This window comes from Pseudovirgaria hyperparasitica (genome assembly GCF_010093815.1).
Source record: "Pseudovirgaria hyperparasitica strain CBS 121739 unplaced genomic scaffold EJ05scaffold_24, whole genome shotgun sequence".
In the NCBI taxonomy this organism is placed as follows: domain Eukaryota; kingdom Fungi; phylum Ascomycota; class Dothideomycetes; order Acrospermales; family Acrospermaceae; genus Pseudovirgaria; species Pseudovirgaria hyperparasitica.
The window spans coordinates 10,058-31,468 of record NW_022985572.1 but is presented as its reverse complement, the minus strand read 5'-3'; the positions used below and the strand labels follow the sequence as shown (position 1 = coordinate 31,468).

The following is a 21,411-nucleotide window of genomic DNA, read 5'->3' as shown; positions in this document are numbered from 1 at the left end:
TTGTGTAGTTGGCTTTGCATGTAGAGATAGGCGTAACAAATCTTGCAGGTGAGTTGTTGAGGTAGTGTGGCTTGCGCACAGAGGGTATCGTTAATATCAAGATACAGAAAGTACGGCCATCATATATCAGAGATCTATGCTGATGTATTCGTCGTCAGTCGGCGTCAAAGACATTACCTGGTCATCAGGATGTTTCTCATTGCGCCGAGCCGCTTGCACGAGCAATCTATGTGTCACTATGCATGGTATTGATACATAACAAATCCGTATGAACGAATCTTGGGTATCACTTGAGCTCTTTCAACATCAAGTAGATACGTGGATCAGAAAAACCCTTGTTCCTGCCCCTGCGAGCTATATTGCTGTCCAAACCCAGGGACTTCTTCACCATCCAGATTCACAAACTGCTCTAGGCCTTGTTGCTGTGACTGTGACTGTGACTGTGATTGTGATTGCGGCTCGTAATTTTGCGGTTGCGTCTGCTGTTGTTGTGTCCTTTGACTCTGCGCGGGCGGATCGATGCCACTTGCAAATACCGTATGCGCCGGTATACTCTTTCCAAATGCGTCTTTTCTGTCAGCACAACGTATTCCTGGATTATCTTGGCTATTGTATAGAATCGTTGAGTCTCCTCTGGAGTTCAAGAACCCGTTTTGCTCTGTCACTTGACCGTTTGCTAGTTCCTGTTGGAGCTGACTGTTGTTTTGCGACAACAAAGGCAATAAATATGAGTCTTCGTACCATCGGCCCTTGATTTGGTTGATAGATAGGCGGGAATCGTTTTGGATGAGCTTCCAGTAGCTTTTACCACGCTTCGCGGTGTTCGTAATACCATTTCGCCATTTTAGGTCTTCGCGCATGCGTATGGGGATGTTGCGATTTTCAGGCGGCTCTTGAGATGTTGCACTGAGAGCCACGAGAGAGTATAAGTCTCCCACAAGTGTATAGGTTGATTGGTTTTTGGTCACTCGCTCGATAATCTCTGTTAGCGCCATGACGGTATTGCCGGGGGCAATACGCAGTCGGAGAGAGTCCCCGAGCCAGATCTTTTCGCCCCCTAGAAAGATACAGTTCCAACGTTTCTCTTCTACTCCTCCTGAAGTAGTACGTTTCAGAGGTTCAGTCAAAGTGAAGGTGTCTTCGACGCTTTTCGCCGCAAGAATACTGGCATCTACCTCGACCTCACCCGGGCCATATTTGCCTTCTGAGACACCCACCCAGTCGATGCTGTGATAAGGTACAATGCGAATGGGCTGATCGTGGATGGATTGGTGTGTGAGCGGAGGAGGACTCCACGCTAGCCAGGGTCGCAGATGGCTTTCGTCTGTTATAATTGCTAATGGAGGATTGTGGAGGGGATAAGATAGTGGCTGAATTACATAATGACGAGCTTCTTGCTGTTGCTCATTCTTCGTCCTATATCGGCGAGTGATCACTCCGAGGGCCCACGCCTGGCCACGTTGGAACCAGACTATTTCAGCGGTACGATTGTGGAACTTGTTGAACGATGTGTCAATCTGCTGGTCTATCGAGCGGGGAGTTGGGAGCTGTGACGGCGCTGGAACAGTGGGAGGAGTAGTTGCCAACTGTGGCACAGGGGACTGTTTGCGCACTAGAGACGGCAGATTGGATAAAGATCGATTTGATGATTCATTTATGGTTCCCTGTGGTGGCAAAATGTCTTTTGGCTCTGGCATCACCTCGGGCTCTTCTTTATTGATGGGTGACTGCGCGGCCTGCGGAGCCTTCTTCTCTTCAATCTCTTCGGGGCAGCATAGCTTGCACGAGCAATTATCGGTGTTACCATTGACATCTGTACAAAGCCAAAGCAGGTGAGGGAAAAAGTCTGCCGGGCTCCGAAAGCGTTTCTTCGGACCCATCGGATGGCCATAAAGGTACGCGTCTTGCCGGTCATGTCCTCCTCCCGCATGATTCTTCTTTGGAGCTTCTCCATCTGTCGTTCGAGATTTTATGTGTTCATAGAGACGGTAGTTATCAGGAAGCGCGACGAGAATGCTTGTGGTTTGTCTTTCTGTGCTGGTCAGTGATGACATGGAAGCGGGCAAAAAGACAATGTGTTACCCTGGTGTAGCTTGTCTTGCCCAATCTGCCTGACAAGCATACCTGCAAGCTTCCTCCTCCAATCAATATGTTTTGTTTCTTCCGCGCCAATCTCGCGATAGTAGTCGGAAATTCCTTTGTTGTTCGGTGTGCTGTCGAGCTGCTCAGCTGATGGGCCATTCCGGTCGCGTAGTCTGCCATTCTTGCCTGAAACTTCCAGCTTCCCATCCGAACGCCGCACGTAAATGGGATAGAAGCGTGTCATTGTTGAAGCTAGGTCAGGCGCATAGACATGACTGAAGCGACGATGGGGTAGAGATGCTGGCGCAGAATGAGCGGTTGGGGTGGAATGAAGATACGGCCTTGGAAGATGGTGAGGTGTCCGTGCGCTCGGAGATTCGGATTTAGTTCTAGAACCTTAAGGCGTATAATTTGACGCGTCAAAGACGCGACTTCTTACTAGGCAAGGTTGAGTGACAGGCTTCCGAAGGTCATATTTTCAGTAACTGTTCATTTATCCGCGAACGTTGCTTTACGTACCCCATGGAAGTCAGACACATCACTCACATTTGATCGCCTGATAGGCGCCTTTGTTCACTTGAGAAGTCGTAAGAAGCACAGGGGTACGTACCGGCGTCACACGTTTCGCCTGTTCACTTGAACGTATTGCTAAGAGTCCTTGCAGCGTATCCCATTGTCCCGCCAAATCGGTCAAACAATGAACAAAATGGCAAATCCGCAACCGTCACCAATCGCAGCCATGCCGCCGAAGCGACGCCAGACGCACGCTTTAGATCTACTAGCACAATTCAGCTCGGTCGGGAGCCATCCATCTGCAACACAAATTCGGAGATTCTCCCACGTTGAGATACCCTCAAAAACCCCCACATCAGCACTGCAACGTCCATCATATCCTTTGATCGAGAGGAAGTCGTCGAGAGTCGGTACACGTCTATCCAAAATTCGTCGTGCGCAAGACCATGTGAAAAAGGCTCTCAAACTAGAACGCTATCGCAAGGATCTTAGCAAGGCTAAAAGACGCAAGACTAAAACAATCCTAATATCTGATACAATGAGGCCGAAACGTACGAAGCATGGCATGGTCGCCAAGGCCAACACTGCTCGAAACCGTGTACGTCAAGACATAGAAATGAACACGATCAAAAGACGAGACCAGTTCCTGCTAGAACACCAGAGCTACTTCAAGCCGCTATTGCCACACAGCAATTACATAACAAAGCTTTCACACACGGCTGGCGGCAACGCACCTGATACATTCACCTACGAAGAGCTGGACAAACAGCCTGCAGGCCTTACAGCAACACTGAAGCCATATCAATTGACGGGTCTATCGTTCTTAGTCTATCTATATCGCAACGGTATGAACGGGATCCTTGGTGATGAGATGGGCCTCGGGAAAACCTTACAAACAATCGCCCTGATGCAATTCATTGAAAATGAACACCCCGTCAACCATCTCGAAGAAAGAAGACCTTATCTTGTGATATGTCCTCTTAGTGTGTTGTCCTCGTGGATATCAGAGGTGCGAAAATGGGCACCGAAGCTTAAGATCATACAGTTGCATGGAACGGCAGAGGAGCGCATGTCGCTTAAGAGGGTTGCTACAGGGCTCGACGATCGCTTCGGCAACGAGATCGCAAAGTCTCGTAAAGCTTTGAAACTTGACGGCGAGCAGATCGGAGAATTCGACATTATTGTTACCACGTACGATATCTTCCTTAGACAAAAATCGTGGTTCCAAACATCGTTTGTATGGCGCTACGTGATCCTTGACGAAGGACACAAAATCAAGAACAACAAAACGATTATCGCTGGCGCACTCCAAACCCTGAAGGCCGAGTACAGACTCATACTGACTGGTACACCACTACAGAACAATTTGACAGAGCTCTGGGCATTACTTCACTGGCTCTATCCGGACGTCTTTGTCGACAGAACTGCAGACTTGTTCCGTGACGCCTTTGATCTATCCAAAGGGAATGTCAGCACGCAAGTCATGGACCACGCAAGAAGACTATTGGAAGTTATTATGCTCCGAAGGTTGAAAAACTCACCAGGAGTCAATCTAGGCATACCTCCAAAAACAGAAGTGCTACTCTATGTACCACTAACACCCATGCAAAAGTTTTGGTATATGCGACTTCTTACCAAGGCCGGTGATGCCATACTAGACGATCTCTTTTCCGACGTGAAACAAGAAGAAGAAAAGGCTTTGCGGGTTGAGATATTGGAGCAAGAAAGATTAACAAAGGTTGAGCTATTATTGCAAGCAAGAGAATCACATAGTGAAGCGGCCCATCAGCGTAGTGCTTTCGACTATGGCTGGGGAGAAAGCCGAGAAATTATGGAAACTGCTCTGGAACTAGAGAAAGCCGAGCAAGAAGCTACCTCAACTAAGTCAACTTGGACGAGATTAATGAACCTCATCATGCAGCTTCGCAAATGCTGCACACACCCCTATCAATTGCCGAACGCTGCGCCTGATGGCTACTTGGTAGGAGAACATATCGTGCTGGCTTCAGGCAAGTTCATTGTCTTACGGAAGCTGCTTCAACATCTTGTTTTTGAGAAACGGAAGAAGGTGTTGATTTTCTCAGGCTTCCTAGGTGTGCTCAAGTGCGTGGAGGATGTCCTTGCTTTCATGGGCTTCCGAGATGGAGCGGAGCACAACTACTTAACCTTGGACGGCAGTACTTCACGAGCCCGTCGAGATTTGGCGATACGATTATTCAATACGACGCCGAACCATAATGTCATACTGATATCGACGCGCGCTGGCGGACTAGGCATCAATCTGGCCACCGCGACCGAAGTTATTTTTCTCGATCAGGACTGGAATCCCCAAGCAGACATACAAGCCGAAGCTAGGGCCCACAGAATTGGACAGACACAGCCAGTAACAGTCTATAAAATCTGCACAGCTGGCACAGTCGAAGAGCAAATGATGGGTAGAATTCGAAAGAAGCTTTACCTATCTGCTAAGATTACAGAGTCAATGCAGAGCATTCACGGCCGATTGACGTCAAAGAATACACATGGACAAGTAGCGTCAGACGCAATGCCACAACTAAGCATGTCAGAGCTCAAATCTTTGCTTCGCAGAGGCGCTCAGACCTTGACTCGTCCACAGGTTGACGTAAACGAAATGCTTTCGTGGGACGTTGAAACAATGCTTGATAAATGTCGAGACCAACCTGTTGATTTCCACAACATGGATAATGCATCAAGTAGACCAGACACGGATGAAGAGAAATGGCTCTCGGAGATGGAGAAGGTCAAGACGGCTGTATATGAAGGCAAGCATTTTCAACAACAGGTGACGGACAAAGAAATCGATGCTGTTCTGCCACCAGGGATTACGAGAGCGGACAGACGCGAAGGCAAAAACACTACTGTTACGGTCGACGGGTGGGAGGTTAGTAAAGAGAGCATAGATTGCGGAGATTGGGAAGCGGTGCCAACTCTCGCAGGAAAGGACCCACGCCTTGCAGAGCCAGTACGCGAAAAAAAACCTGAAATTGAGCATGAATCCATCTGTCACATATGTTGGGACGGTGGCGAACTACACTGCTGTGTTGGCTGCCCGCGGGCGTACCACGCTGAGTGCCTGGACGAGGTGGACCTTGCCGCCATGACCAGACCATTTGGAGCCACTTCTTGTCCGCAACACGTCTGTACTCATTGTTCCAGAAAAGCTTACATGGCGGGTGGTATGGTGTTTCGCTGCAGATTCTGCGAAAATGCGTTTTGTGAAGATTGTCTAGACTGGGACAAAACGAAACTCATTGGCAGCAATCTTCCTGAATTTGAGATGCTAGGCTTTGCAGCTGTTACCCAGGCCTACTACATCAGCTGCCAGATCTGTACTGAGCGTTGTGAGACGGACGATCAGTATCGTGCCTTTGTTGAAAACGAGACTACAAGGATCAGAATAGAGTACGAAGAATGGCTGGAATCGCGGAATATCGATGGCTCTCAATCGGCAGTCTTCGTAACCGACCCTTCTGATTCCAGCTCCACTCAGGAGAAAGCTGGTAACAGAGTGCCTGGATTCGACACTTCATCTTCGCAAACACCGACCGTATTCGACTCCGCTGCCCGAACACCCTTGTATATTAGCATAGACTCACGCCAAACAGGCATCAAACGTGGCATTGAGGTAGACGACCTCGACGAAGCACTCTTAATCCCGGAGAAGCGCAAAAAGTCCCGTGCGTTGGGATCGTTCGGGCTCGATATCTTGTCTTTCTTCCGCGATCCCACTTAGTCAGGCACGCACCGTTCTCGAATCATGAAGGCCAGTGTGTATTCAGTCGTGCCATGGGTTTACTTTCATTTTCTTGACATATTAGCAAGCATATACCACTGGAGTTGACAGGTGGTGAGTAGTGGGGGCTAATTGGATCAACAGATCTCGTGGCGCTGGCTGTGCGTCTTCGGCGATACCTCAAACATCGGGATTGGGATATATCATAGCACGTATCGTGCCATTGACTTACGGATCGGCTGTTGGAACAAAGTGCCTGAATAGATCTATAAGCACAACGAAGCAGGAGTTAATATGCTAGGTGACAGATCCCCATACAGTCGGCTGACTATGTCCCCAGTAGAGAGCAAAGTCTTGCATGTTGCCGTATACTATTAGTCAGTCTAAGCTAGAAAATACAGATCCATGGAAGAGCGTGGATAGTGGATTTCCCCAGCTTTCGACTCATTAGTCCCTTGTTCATCCAGACACCGGTCGACAGTAATGAAAAGAATATCTCCAGCCTCCACGCAAGGTATCATATCCGCGACAGTTCTCCTAATAGAGATGATCTTATCGCTAGCGCAAAAGCAGCTAGCATATCGCATACGGACTTGTATTTTGACACCAGAGATGTGCTAAAGGACAAACTGCTTATAAACACGCCCAATTGTCCTAGACATTTCTGATATCCACAAGACAAAGTCGAGAACGCCATCGGCCTAGAATGCACATGAAAGCATCCATGTTCCATGTTCCGTGTGGGTGATTAGCTCCCATCAAGACCCCATCGTGTTGCATATATCAAAAGTTGCTGAAATGTACCTCCATCGCTTATGCCCTTTTCTTCATTGTCTGCTCTACGCTTCCTAAAAATGACAGAATTTCAGTGTGTTCCTGGAGACCCATCCACGACGTCTCTTAACTCATTGGCAATTTCGTTAAGCACAGTACGGATGGGCTCTTCCACTTGCGTGATCACATCTTCCAACTTGCATATGATGGAGGAGATGCGCCGACAGATAGCCGGCCATTCGTTTCAGCTTCATCGGTGGAAACAGACATTTCGATCTCCGGGTCTTCAGAGGACGAAACACGGACTGCCTTTCTCTTGCGTCCTGGGGATTCGCTTGAAGAACTGACACTGTCGACCCTTTTCATCTTATTGGGCACGATGGGAGGAACTTCTCTAGGGTGAAATCCCGTAGTCTCTTTCGCTCTATTCATGCTGCTCACGAGTTCGAAAAGCAACACAAGGCTGCTAGCGGTATTTCGGGTTTCCTTTCGGCACGTCTTATGAAGTACTAGCCAGGGAAAAGCTCATATTTTCCGGAGAATTGACCGTAGACTGGCTGTTACCCGCAATTACATCACACGACTTTCAGCTCTTCCAGTAGATCCTTGAATTCGAATGCCATGCTAGCGGCAGCCTTGGTGGATCTGTGAAGCTAGTCGTCGAATATTTCCAATGGCACAGGTCCTCTTCTCAAGTGTCACAGCTTCCGAGCAGAAAGACATTCAGTATTCTGTATTCTAGGTCTCGAATGAGATACTCTTTAGATACTGCAACATGCACTTTCTTCCGCACTTTCTTCTGTGCTGCCTTCTGCTCGTCTTCTGCTGCAGCCCTTCCCGGGGTTAGCCTGCGGCTTTGCAAACTCCCGAATTTCTAGGGTCATCTTTGAGATGTTTGCGCAGCTCCTTGTCAGACCTTAACCATGTATCGATTGATTGCCTCCCCTTCACTTGCAACGCGTTGTCGCTGACCGGGTTCCTTCTTGGTTTCTGAGCGAGGGTACCGAAGGTTGATTTACTCTTTTCTGATCTCATCGCTCCAACTCCTTCATAGTCATTCAGAAGAGTCATATGAGTTGCCTAGCACCTCCTTCACCTTGCCATTATGTGCTCCTGTCCAAGTTACAGGACCCGTAGGGTGGATCATCGTACGATACTCGCAGTCGCTGGTCACGTCAGCTCAAGATGCAAAGCGCTTATATGGTAAGTAGTTGACCTGGTTTGGTTCAGAATGTTTCAGTCTGTAAGGCTAGACCTCTGCTAGACCTGTACCTTTTCTTCAATTGAAGAACTGGCTGTCACTCCCTCTTCATCGAAGCACAGGAGATCTTTGCCTGACTTTCACATCATTTGAATTTAGCTAGCTCTCAGTCAATACAAATATCCACGAGTAACTCTTTCTCAATGTCAGTGTGATTTCGAATTGTGTGCGCAGCGTAGAGCTGAATTTTCAATGGGCTAATCCTAAGCTGAAACTGTCGTGTTGATGTATCACTTGTTTGTGGCTCCCGGCTCGAAATACGGATCTTATGAGCGATTTCTTGCCATAACGGTCTTCGGTGCAGAAGGTCGATTTCAAAATCCATTTTTTTATCTTAGCTCGAGATAGCCGGGGGTGTAGGTAGTTTCTTGGCTGTGCGCATGCGACTCTGAGTGTATGGTTGCGTCTGATACTGCCGTAAAGGTTTGGCGATTGAGTCAAATGTCTTTCAATAAATTAGAAGACGCGTCTGCGCCTGTGCGAGACCATAACTCACTTCTTGTGCCTCTGTGAATGGATAATGAACAGTAGCAGTTGTCTGTAGACAGATATCGATCTTGGTACTCTTCGCAGGCCTGCTGGACACATTTCATGCGTCATAAGAAAGGCCGATGGCAGAGCTCTCAGATTGGAGCGATCGTACAGGTTGAGCTAGAAGCTTGGAAACAGCCTCCTGAAGACTTCCTTCCGGGGATGAAATGCCAAGACCATCGAATGTAGACTAGGTACAGATATTGTTTTGGCTGCTTTCCATAGCACGAATCATTTTCTCCAAGTTCACGACAGGCTCAACATGTCACTATTCGTCTCCATCTTGCTGTATTGGGTCGGATACAGCAAGATACATCCGTGAAGGTCCGCAAATACAGCCGCAGCTACGAGAAATTTACCTCCCTCAGACTCACCTCCGAACAGACAGCCAAACTCAAACCTGATACCTCGAGGACACACATGAATGCTTCTTTCTCCAGAACCAACCATCTCATCGCCAATATAAACGACAAGGAAAGACGTACGCGTAACCTAATCGCTAGAAATACGAAGCAAGTGCATGGAATCCTATGAACCTAGTAGCTCAACTACCATCTCCCTAGTCGTTATGAGACAGGAAAACTAAGCTAGCAAGCTGAAGCGAAAAAGAACGAAAAATTTTCAATGCATACGCTGCGCACGAACGACTACATACCAGATAATGAAACAGTGGCGGTGCTCTGGAAGCTAAGGGACTAATAAGCTACCAGACAAGACTAAGTTCTAATTGAGAGCATTATTTATCCTGGAAATCGAAGTAGAAGTCAAGATAAAAGATAAAAGAAGGAGCTTGAAATATACGGAGTGTAGAAGATAGATAAGAATACACCGGAGAGAAGAGAAGCTCATATTTCTTTGATTATTACTGCTGGGGATCCATAATATATATGGCAGTTGTAGTGAATCCTTCTTAGGAGATGATTCATGATTGACTGAATGCTACGCTCGTAAGTCTAATTATGCAGTTGGACGAATAGAGAGACACTATCCCTCGTTACTCACAAACACAATGTAGCTTGACAAACAAAATCGCAGTAGCGGGAAATCCACTCATAAGTGGCATCGTAAAATCTCCGTACTGTGCTACATTCCCTTATCTTGAGTAATGTATATCAATAGCAAGGACCTGGAACCTAAGAGCATATATGTGCAGATATTGCGAATTATCTCACAGGTCAACAACAACAGTCCCTAGTAAATACATGGCAAGGTTCCAGTCCCAGCCTAAACTGTACGCATTGCGAGCTTGATCGGAGAAGAGGGGAGGTTGTAGATCGGACTTTGGCATGCATACATGCACCACTCGGATTAATGAGCGGGCAGGGTCGTGCTAGTACTTCATGTTCTATTCTTCTACATAGCAGCGAATTCAGTAAAAGGTTTTTAGATCCTGTCATAGCCCATTTAGTAGGGGCCGAACTGCAAATCCTCGTATAGAACACGACGATAGATGTACTTATTAGTCTACTAATGGAGAGATAACCACAGAACAATTAGACATAAAGGTTAACTACGTAACTACGTCAGTTGATTCTCAACTGGCCCTTTCAGTACGATATTGTTAGACTAAAGAGTCTACGGCCAATAAAGCCTTGACCTCTGGCCCTTGCTATCGTCCGCCAATCGCGAGAAGATGGCTACCCCCGGGACTGGCCCCGGAGACGTTCAATAGTCCTCATGATAAATACTTTCCAATCTATAGACGTTTGTCCAATGACAGCCCCTTATGCAAGGCTCTTCTGAAATCACCAATGATTGGATTAGTACCAGCTTAGGTACAACCTACGCGAACTTCGATAGTAATCATGTGTAGAGTTACCAAACTCAAAGCTAGCCAGCCAGTAGACCCCTATATGACCCACCATAGTCTAGGACAAGAAATTCGCCTCTAGTAAAGCACACTGCATGATACTAGCATCAAAGTTGTCTCCCGCTCCTCTCCTCGCGACTAGGCCTCCCTCATCTAACGGAGTACTATCTTTTCATTTCGTTGTTAATAATTTGGATCCTCTTAACGTTACAACGTACATTAGTACTTAGTACTAACCGCTCCAGCTGAACCTTTCGACATGATCATACTTCGCCCATGAAAATTATTCTTCTCATTACAAGAAAACGCGACTCCTAGTCTTTGCGCACGATGACATCGAGCGCTACTACCTAAAGCATAACATAACGGCACGAAATCGCCCAGAGAAAAATTTACGATCCGATACTTTGGAGAATGTACCCTAGATCTCAGGTGCGAAAGAGGAACGTACAATGCTTATGATTTAAGCCTTGGGTAACACGATCTAAGACAGTGCTATAGAAAATCTACAAGGACTTATCCATCTAGTGTCTATCTCTGTAAAGAAAACAGAATGAGTTAGCGGAGCAATATAACGAGAGATGTAACATCTAGGCGAAAGATATGCAAGAATTGGAATGAAGATACAGAAGAGGTAGTTTTTAAGAGAATGAGCTGAAATCTCTCGATTAAGGATCGACGGGAAGAACCCAAAGCCGATGGTAGACATAAACTCTACCACATGCGAAGCATAATGACGAATCAGTACCTGAGCATGGATGACTTCTTATGTAATCCTTCGATAAGAACGCAATACCACTTATCTACGGAGAAGATAGTAGCATCTAAAGGTATGTTAGGCTTTTGTTAAGAAGATACATACATTAGTCTACATATGTAGGTACGAACGAGTCTTACGTGATCACACTATCTACGTTACTATTAAGGTACAGGTATTGTTAGCGTTACATTTGGGCTCCATCGATCCGCTATACAACGACCTCGTTCTTATTAATACCGTAGTGGCTAGTAGTAGAGGCCTTTAGTGCTGTAGATTATTATTGAAAGTCCTATATCGCGGTAGATAGAGCATGCAATAGACTACGAGCTCATATTACTTTACGTATAAGCTAAGCTACCAGCGTTAACATTACTATCTCTTTATATATATACGGTAGAGCTAGTGGAAGAAGGCTAAGGGTACAAAAGTTACTAAAGAATCAGGTCGCGGAATTAGCGATGGAATGCCTCCTATAGTATAGAGCTACTAGCATTAATTCCTTAAGTAGCAAAGATAAACGAAGGAATAATAGCAAAGGAAGGATAGTATATATACCTGTTACTAATCTTCATTACTACTTTAACGTAAAACAGATTATTATCAAGGTATAGATAAGTTATTATCCGCATTTTTAGTCTCCTTTCTATCTATCTAGGTACTAGAGCGAAGTAGCCAACGTAATATACACCCTTCCCTTCTTGATTTAGGGTGAATATACTTCTTAACAAGGGTGTCCGCCACTAGATAGGGAAGCTATTATAAGTTCTTAGAGCGTAAATTTCATTTAAAGAAGAACAAAAGTAGAGGAGGAGTCACGGAGGAAAACTATATAAAAATCCAAGTAGATCTTACCGGGCATGCATTCTTAAGCTTACAAGGCTGTACCCGGTAGCATTAGAGGTAACTTAGATAAGCCGGGTAGCCCTCCCACGTACGAGTGGGTAGTAAACATGTTACTATCTAAAATAAGGCTGAAGGTAGCGCATGAGGTCTAGGGGACGCATGTACTTACTTTGTTATTAAATCGGAGCTTGTGTTTCATTTGCTTCTAGGCGAAACACATATGATTGTGCTAGCAAAACAATATCATGAAATCGTGCCCGTCCGCTGGATATCCACATACATAAAGAAGTTCTAGGAACACAGGGATTGGAATGATAGGGATGGCTCGAAAACATGTTTGTATTATTGAGTCTTATGCCTAATTGTAGCTTTCATTTTCAGCTACAATCAAACGCTATTATAATATAGATCTCGGGCGGTTGCAATATCAGAACGAAGTATACATTGTATTACTATTGCGCTCCGTCAATCTAAAGAAAGTAAGCAAAGCATGCCATCTATAATGATTTCTCAATTCCCTCAATCCGTGCCAATAGAATCTTATGCCACTTGTCAAATTCGCCCTTCCCCATTTGGCCTTTCAGCGGCAGTCTTCCACCTTTCAAATTGCCGAAACCAGCCACTCGGTACGTTGCCTCTTTGATGCCTATGATACCGAACTTACCAATGAACTCCTCCGCCCTGCTAACAGCAAATTGCAGCCTCTGGATTTCCTTGATAGTCTTTGCATCCGTCCCGTTCTTCTCCACAAGATCGAACAGCCGCGACACAGTCTTTGGATAGACAGATGACAAGCCATCAATGACGCCTGCAGCGCCGAAGAACACTATGGGACCGAGCTGTTGGCCGAAGCCACTGTAGACACGGAACTTACTATGGTCGATGTCTGGGTCGAGAGAGACTTGGACGTGATGTGAAACATTTCCGTGGCTCCTTCAGGGGATCAGTATCTGGCCCGATTTGAGTGAATGTGGCTCGAGGCTTACATTTTACAGCCTACGATATTTGGGTGCTGTGCAAGCTCGGTATATGTGAGGGGATCAACCATAACATTGTTCGTGACGCCAGGATAATTATATCTTGTGAACCATGTTAGCGAGAAACAACCAGTGCCCGAGACAATGTCCTGGGACATACATTAGAATCGGCAGCGGGCTCTTGTCGGCAACTAATGTAAACCACTCTTTAATGTTTTCCTGATTTGCCGAGACTCCGAAATATCCGGGCACGAGCACCAAGCCCCATTGGGCACCTGCTTTTGCGTAGTCGTCAAGCCATTCCAGTGTCTCGTCCACACCATTAGTGAGGACTCCAGCCATTATTGGATAGTCGTTGAAGCCCGCGTGGTCTAGTCCTTTACGTGTTCTAGACACGAGTTCTATTCTCTCTCCTTTGGTCAAGTGGATAGCTTCGCCAGTTGAACCCAGAAGAACGAGTCCCCTGATGCCGTTATTGGCGAGAAATATGCTGTGCTGGACTTGTGTGTCGATATCGACCTTTGCCTGGAGGCCATTACCAGATGATGTTGACGATTCTGTGAAGAAAGTGGGGACTGGGACGAACACACCAGTCGGTGGTATTTGTGCCATACTCGAGCCGTGTGAGATAAGATATTCCAAAGTGTGACATCCGTACGGACGACTTATAGGTGTTGACTACAAAGTTGAAATAGATGATATAAATACCTCTGTCGGCGTTTGAACTTCGGCATGGTTTCCGCCGATGAATGGATGGCCTACCCCGCTACACTACTCTGCCCCGCATGTCGACAGGGTTGGAGCGGCATTTGGGTCCGGAGCTGGATCGGAAACATTTTCGGAAAAGAAATCTTCATACCCATGGTGACTTGAACAATTGAGAACGTCACTTCTTGAGAACATTATATTGCCATCATGGGGAAAATCGCGACTATGGAGTATTTTCGAGTTCCGCCGCGCTGGCTATTCGTGAAAATCACTGATGAGAGGAGAAACGTTGGCTGGGGAGAAGCTTCATTGGAAGGTCATACACAGGCTGTTGAGGGATGTTTAGATGCATGGTTCGATCGATACATGGGACTTGATGCTGAGTATGCTGATTACGTCGTCTACATGTAGCCTGTATGTTTACTAATGCTTTGAAGTGACATTGAGCACATTTGGCAGATGTCCTGGCGTACAACTTTCTACCGAGGTGGACCTGTATTCATGAGTGCGCTAGCTGGTATCGACATTGCTCTATGGGATCTCAAAGGTTCGTTCTGAGGTAAATGTACCTACTTATCCTGAGGGTGACATGATCCAGCACGAAAGTTAGGCGTGCCGATATACCAATTACTCGGAGGAAGGGTTCGCGACAAACTGAAGGTATATGCATGGATAGGCGGCGACCGACCTGGAGACGTCGGCATTCAAGCGTAAGAATGAAGATGTTCAGTGCCGGAGACTGACTGACGAAGGAGACTGTTAGACAAGCACGCAAAGACCAAGGGTTCACAGCAGTAAAAATGAACGCCACAGAGGACCTGGGTTGGTTGGATTCCCCATCAGCCTTAGATAACAGCGTTGAGCGCTTGAAGGCTGTAAAGGCACTCGGCATGGACGCTGGCATCGACTTCCATGGTCGAGTTCACAAGCCTATGGCAAAGCAACTCGCTCATGCCCTCGAGCCGCACCGCCCGCTGTTCATCGAGGAGCCCCTACTCTCGGAACATATCCACGGCATCAAAGCATTGTCGAAGCAGACGAGCACTCCAATTGCACTTGGTGAGCGTCTGCACAGCCGTTGGGATGTACGCCCGTTCCTGGAAGCTGGCTGTGTTGATATACTGCAACCAGATATCTCACATGTGGGAGGAATATCGGAAATGAGACGCATAGCAGCAATGTGTGAAGCATACGACGTGTCCCTCGCCCCTCATTGTCCACTTGGGCCAATTGCATTGGCTGCAAACATCCAGGTGGACGCGGTGAGTGCAAACTTTGCCATCCAGGAGATGAGCCTGGGTATCCATTACAATGCCGGTAGCCAAGATCTGACAAGCTATACGAAGAATCCTAAGGTATGGGACGTGGAGGGTGGATACATCAACTTGTTAACAGGACCCGGGTTGGGGATTGAAATCGACGAGGAGCAGGTGCGAAGTCTGTCCAAAAAAGCAATGCCATGGCTAAGCCCAGGCTTCATCGGTCCCGGTGGAGAAATTCGTGAATGGTGAAGACTGAGTAGGGGTAAGCAGGAACGACGTGTCGAGTGTGGGAACTTTGGTAAATTAGACGTGGTAAAATTGATTAACGTGTCTACTAAGTCTATCTGTTCCTATAGAATCATAAAAAGATATAACGTTTTATCTAGCGCCCGCTAGCGCCCTCACTAAAACCACGACTAAAAAACCACTTTTTATAATATAATAAATTAACTATAATCTTAATTAAAAATCTATTCTAATAAATTATACTTCTAGCTATACTAAGTAATTCTATATACTTTCTATAACTTATAGACGCGGTATTATAGATAAGTTCTAGTTATAAGCCTCTAGTATCGCGTTTAGTAGTAGGTAAAAAATCTATAGCTCTTAGCGGCGTGGACTATTAATTTTCTAGTATATCTAAGACTTATTATTATTATCTTTTTCTCTTCTATTCTCTCTTCTATTCTCTCTTCTATTCTCTCTTCTATTCTTTCTTCTATTCTCTCTCTATAATATATTATTATACTACTATAAATAAAGAAAAAGAGTCTAAAGATTTAAAATATATAATAGTAGTAGTAATATATATTACTCTCTCTACTAGTCTCTCTTAGTAGTACTAGTTCTATAATAGATTAGAATACTCTATACTAATTTCTATATATATTCTTCTAAGTAGTTTCTTTATAGCTAGATATATACTAACTCCTTCTTTCTAGTCCTCTATAATATTAAACTATTATCCCCTTTACACCCTATTCTCTATAATAGTTATATCTTAAGAGCTAGAGCTACTAATATTATTACTAACTCTATAATACCTTCTAATTATTATTCTACTATATTATAAGTAATCTAAATACTCTCTAAATAACCCTATACTATACTAATAGTCTTATATATATACTATAGCGTACTCTCTTTAGTATATAGCTAGCTAGACCTTAATATATTTAAAAGCTAATTTAATTTAATCTATAATAGTTCTAGATAATAGATAGTTCTATAGATAGATTAGTAAGTATTATAATAGATAAATATCTACTAGATAATATATTTAGAACTTCTTTTATACTATAGTTAGAACTAATACTTACTCTATAATAGCTACCTTTAGTTATAGAAGAAGACTTCTCTCTAGACCTTCTATAGTAGATATTATAAAGTTATTTATATAGAGAGAGTTAAATTATTATAATATAGAAATCGCCGTCTTAATAATAGATACTATCTATCTCTTACTAGTAGTTATATTATAACTAGAACTCTTCCTTAGATACTCTCTAGTAAATACTATAAAGTTATTCTTAGATAGAGTATATTATAAGACTAGAGTTACTATCTTAGTAATATATACTCTATACTCTATACTAATAGTTATATTATAATTAGAAGTCTTTCTTAGACCCTCTCTAGTAGATACTATAATATTAATTCTAGATATACTAAATATCTATATATTAGCGTCGTAAAGTAGTAAATAATCGAGTACTATACTATATAATAGATATCTACTACTATAAATCTAGGCTAGCTACTCTATACGCCTATATTACCTACCCTATTATAAGTAACTTTTAGTATATTCTCTACTATCTAAGTATATTATATAGATTCTATAATATCTTCTTCTAGTATAAAGAGATTCTAGTAATAAGAGTAAATAGAGAGATTTAGATACCTTACTATAGTAATAGTAAAGTATAGATTCTAGTACTATCTAAATATCCCTCTATCTTATACTAGCTTCTCTTATAGATATAATAGATCTAGAATAGTACTACTATTTAGAACTATATAATAGAGAAGTTCTAATAGAGTATATAATACTATAACTAGTTAGTATTATTTATTTCTATAAAGATTAATAATTAAGAATAGTATACTATAGAATACTCTTCTAAGGTATAGCTATTAAGGTATATATTATAATAAACCTTTCTAGTAAGGACGTAGCTTATCCCTAAAGTAGTCCGTTATATAGAGTATTCTAGCTTTTCTAAAGATAAAGGTACTTAGAGAGCTTAGAAGAGTATAAGTAGGTTTATAATAAGTATTAATAGGGTATAAATAGTAACTAGCTAGTTAGCGAGTAAAGTAGTAATTATATTAGTATAAGTTTAAATTAATTACTATAGAACTATCTCTAGAGGTTAGGTTCGAAGGGTCTATATAGTTCTACTAAGGTCCTTTACTTAGAATACTTATTCTAAGCGTCTAGTACGTTACTTAGAATACTAATATTCTATTTCTAATTACTTAGTATATTACTTAGAATATCTATTCTAAGTATCTATGATTAGCTCTCTCTATAGCTATCTATCTTAGCCTTAGGCCGTTACCTAAGGCTACCTATAGTATTATAGACACCCCTTCTACGGGTTATACTATCTCTTATACTACTTATACTAGAGTCTATATATTCTTTAGTAATTATAGCTAGTAATTTATTATATAATACCTCTTCTAAGGTACTTCATTCTAAAGTACTTCTATAGTTACTTATAAGTAGAGGGTTATTCTAACTTCCTTTAGTAAGGAGCCCTTCTTCCTTTTCTTCTATTATATCTAGAGTTATAAAATTAGTTAAGTCTTCTAAGTCTAATCTAGTAAAATAGAGAGTTACTTTATCTATCTTAATTAATTATAAGAGTAATAAGATATCTTTCCCTTACTTATTTTATAAGAAATATAGTTTAACTTATAGTGCGGTATTTATAAAGTCCGATAAGTATTTAGAGTATATTTATTAAGATTATTTAGCGAGTAAGTATAGAATTAAGACTTTAAGTAAGTTATCTTATAAGTTTTCTTTTTTTTTATTAGAGCTAGTAAGTAATATTTCTAGATAAGAAGATTTATTCTAAAAAGACTTATCTTAAGCTAGAGAAAGAACGTACGGCTACTATCTAGCAAAAAGCTTAGTAGAACGCTTAGACTACCTTCGCGCATCTAGAGCGTTTAGAGAAATAGTAGAAGCTATTAGAGTATTATTAAAATAATATACTTTATTAGAATCTATTAGTAATAGACCTTAAGAAGAAGGAGGAGCGACTTAAATAATAATAGAGAGTTACCGTTAAGAAGGTTCCGAATCCTTCCTTAGAGTTTAATAATTCTTAGCTTAGTATAGAGGACTAGGTAAGTCTAGGTTTATTTAATAGAACTTCTATAATAGTTACTAGTAGTTTATTAAATATTTCCTAGGTTTCTAAGTATTTAATTTATGTCCGTATCCTTTCTACTTAATTAGATATTCTAGTATTTTATTACTAATTCTAGATTCTAGAATCTTTTTAACTTTAAATTCTTTATCTATAGCCTTAATATTAGTTTTAATCTTTATATTATATAGTACTAGTTCTAGTAATAAGATATAGAATACTAGGTATATCCTTATATTCTAAGGTAAAGATAGTTTATAATTAACTTCTAAAATTTTTTATTTTATTTAAAAAGGTCTAATTTTCTTAAAGTCTAGTTTACTATTTAGTTATTATATCTTAATATTTTTTTATATAAGGAATACTAGGTCTCCTCCTCTTAGAGATAGTTCCTTTATTCTTTTTTAATTTATATATTTTACTATTCTTTTATTTATAAAGGAAAGTTTAGTTTATAACTCTAAGTGTAGCTTATATAGTTATTCTACCTTAATCTTTACCTTTAGTACGGATTATTCTAGTTTATAATTATAGCTAGCTATAGGGTTAAATCTATAGTTCGCGTAGAATAGTAAGGTTTTAGTTATTAAGGTTATCGCGCTATTATAGATAAATTAAGCTAGTAGTAGTAGTTCTATCTAATTATCTTATTATTTATTAATATAGTATTATAGATATTATTCTAATATTCTATTTAGAATCTCTATTTATCTATCCGTCTATAGATAATAGACTATTAATAGTTAGTAATTTATTCTAAGCTATTATACTAGACTTTTCTAAAAGTTTAATATAAAGAGCTTATCTCTATTAGATATAATACTATTAGATAATCTATAGTTCGCTATAACTACTTATAGGAATATATAGGCTATTTCTTCTATATCTATATTCTTTTAGTATAGTATAAAGTAGATATACTTTATAAGTTTATCTACTACTACTAGTATAGCGTTATACTATACTCACGAAACTAGTTCTTTTAAGAGTAGTAGATCTATTATAAAGTCTATAGAGATTATTTTCTAAGTATATAATAGTAGAGGAATTAGTTAGAGTTCTCCGTATAGTTTATATCTATTAGATTAGCTTTTACTATATAGAATATAGTCTTATATTACTTTCTTAATAACTTATCTTTCCTTATAAGTCGTATAGTATCTCTTAAATCTCTTATAAGTTTTTATTTCTTCTTAATATCTATATATTAGATCTTTATAGAAGTCTTTAATAAAATAGTAGACCTTATCTCTAGGGATTATGCTTCTTCTCTCGGGGTTCTTAAGTATAAATTCTTTTTATATAGCTATAATATATTATATTAGCCTAAGGTTCCCGTCTTTAGTAACCTCTAGTATAGCTTATTCTATAGTAGGTTCTTTTTATTCGTATTCCGCTTATTAGCTAAGAGTATTAGCTCTTCCGTTTTCGGATTCTTTATAGTATATAATCTAGATATTAAATTCTATAAGAAGCTTATACTAACTAATTTATTTCTTTCGGAGTTCCTTTATTATAGTAAAGGTAGTTAGGTTCTTATAGTTAGTATATACTTTTATTATATAGCCTAATCTATAGAGGTAGCTTCTCTATTTCTTAAGGTATTTAATAATAGTATAGAGTTCTTTTTTATAGATTAGCTAGTTTATTTCTAATTCTTAGAACTTTCGGGAGTAAAATACTATAGAATATCTTTTCTCTTATTTATCTATTTAGATTAACTACCCTCTAATAGCGAATTCTAATATATCTATCTCTACTTCGTAGAGTTTCTCTATTTAATATATCTTTAATATTAGTTTAGTTATAATAGAGTCTTTTAGCTATTAAAATACTTATTTCTATCTTAGTCTCTATTTAAATATTGTATTCTTCTTTATAAGCTCGTATAGTAGGGCTATTTTTATAGAATAGTTATATATAAATTTTCTATAAAAGTTTATAAATCTAGTAAATCCTTAGATTTCCTTAACTATTTTAGATTACTTCTAATTTTTAATAGCCTTAATTTTCTTTAGGTCTATTTATATTTCTCTAGGTATAATCTTAAATTCTAAAAATATAACTTTCTATATATAGAAGATACTCTTCTTTAATTCTACTAGTAGGTTTACTATTTATAATTTCTAAAGTATCTTATATACGTATTCTCTATACTCTAATAGGTTTCTTAAGTAAATTAATATATTATCTAGGTAGACTATTATAAAGTAGTTAAGGTATTCTCTTAGTATATCATTAATTAGTACTTAGAATATAGCTAGTATATTAGTTAGCCTAAATAGTATTACTAGATATTTATAGTAGCTATATTAAGTCCGAAAGGCTATTTTCTATTTATCTCCTTCTACTATATATATAAGGTTATAGACTTCTTATAAGTCTATTATAGTAAAGTACTAAGTCTCTATAAGTTAGTTCTATAATTTATTAATTTAGAGTAGAGGGTATCTATTTTTAATACTAATATTATTTAAGTATTAATAGTCTATATAGGGTCGTTCGCTTCCGTCTTTCTTTAGTATAAAGAGTATTAGATATTCTATAGATAATTTAGAGAGTTAGATATATCCTTTTACTTCTATTTTCTTAATATATTATTATATTATTTCTAGCTATTTTTTAGTAAGTTAATATATACTTTTAAATGTAGGTGCTATTCCCGGTTAGAGTATTATTATATAATTATATAGACTATACTTTAGTAGTCCCGTCTTAAGTTCTTCTTTAAAGATAATATAATATTA

At 40.7% G+C, this 21,411-nt stretch overlaps 4 protein-coding genes across 4 annotated transcripts; 2 read left to right on the top strand and 2 right to left on the bottom strand.

The window, feature by feature from the left end:
* Positions 1-82: 82 nt before the first annotated feature.
* On the bottom strand, positions 83-2,106 carry EJ05DRAFT_228614 (uncharacterized protein). Its single transcript, XM_033739957.1, has 2 exons — positions 2,083-2,106; positions 83-2,028 (listed from the first exon to the last, which is right to left on the bottom strand). Exon 2 carries the CDS (start codon positions 1,878-1,880, stop codon positions 324-326), a length of 1,557 nt encoding a protein of 518 aa, XP_033595438.1. The 5' UTR covers positions 1,881-2,028; positions 2,083-2,106; the 3' UTR covers positions 83-323.
* Positions 2,107-2,513: 407 nt separating this feature from the next.
* EJ05DRAFT_228537 (uncharacterized protein) lies at positions 2,514-6,571 on the top strand. Its single transcript, XM_033739956.1, has 3 exons — positions 2,514-2,684; positions 2,747-6,433; positions 6,494-6,571. The coding sequence occupies exon 2, from the start codon at positions 2,780-2,782 to the stop codon at positions 6,347-6,349; it is 3,570 nt and encodes a 1,189-aa protein (XP_033595437.1). The 5' UTR covers positions 2,514-2,684; positions 2,747-2,779; the 3' UTR covers positions 6,350-6,433; positions 6,494-6,571.
* A 6,106-nt stretch (positions 6,572-12,677) lies between these two features.
* EJ05DRAFT_470710 (dihydrodipicolinate synthetase) lies at positions 12,678-14,031 on the bottom strand. The gene is made up of 3 exons (XM_033742950.1): positions 13,466-14,031; positions 13,315-13,407; positions 12,678-13,261 (listed from the first exon to the last, which is right to left on the bottom strand). Exons 1-3 carry the CDS (start codon positions 13,915-13,917, stop codon positions 12,826-12,828), a joined length of 981 nt encoding a protein of 326 aa, XP_033595436.1. The 5' UTR covers positions 13,918-14,031; the 3' UTR covers positions 12,678-12,825.
* Positions 14,032-14,123: 92 nt separating this feature from the next.
* EJ05DRAFT_542196 (mandelate racemase/muconate lactonizing enzyme domain-containing protein) lies at positions 14,124-15,678 on the top strand. The gene is made up of 4 exons (XM_033749709.1): positions 14,124-14,396; positions 14,451-14,560; positions 14,612-14,723; positions 14,777-15,678. Exons 1-4 carry the CDS (start codon positions 14,221-14,223, stop codon positions 15,522-15,524), a joined length of 1,146 nt encoding a protein of 381 aa, XP_033595435.1. The 5' UTR covers positions 14,124-14,220; the 3' UTR covers positions 15,525-15,678.
* The last annotated feature ends 5,733 nt before the right edge of the window (positions 15,679-21,411 follow it).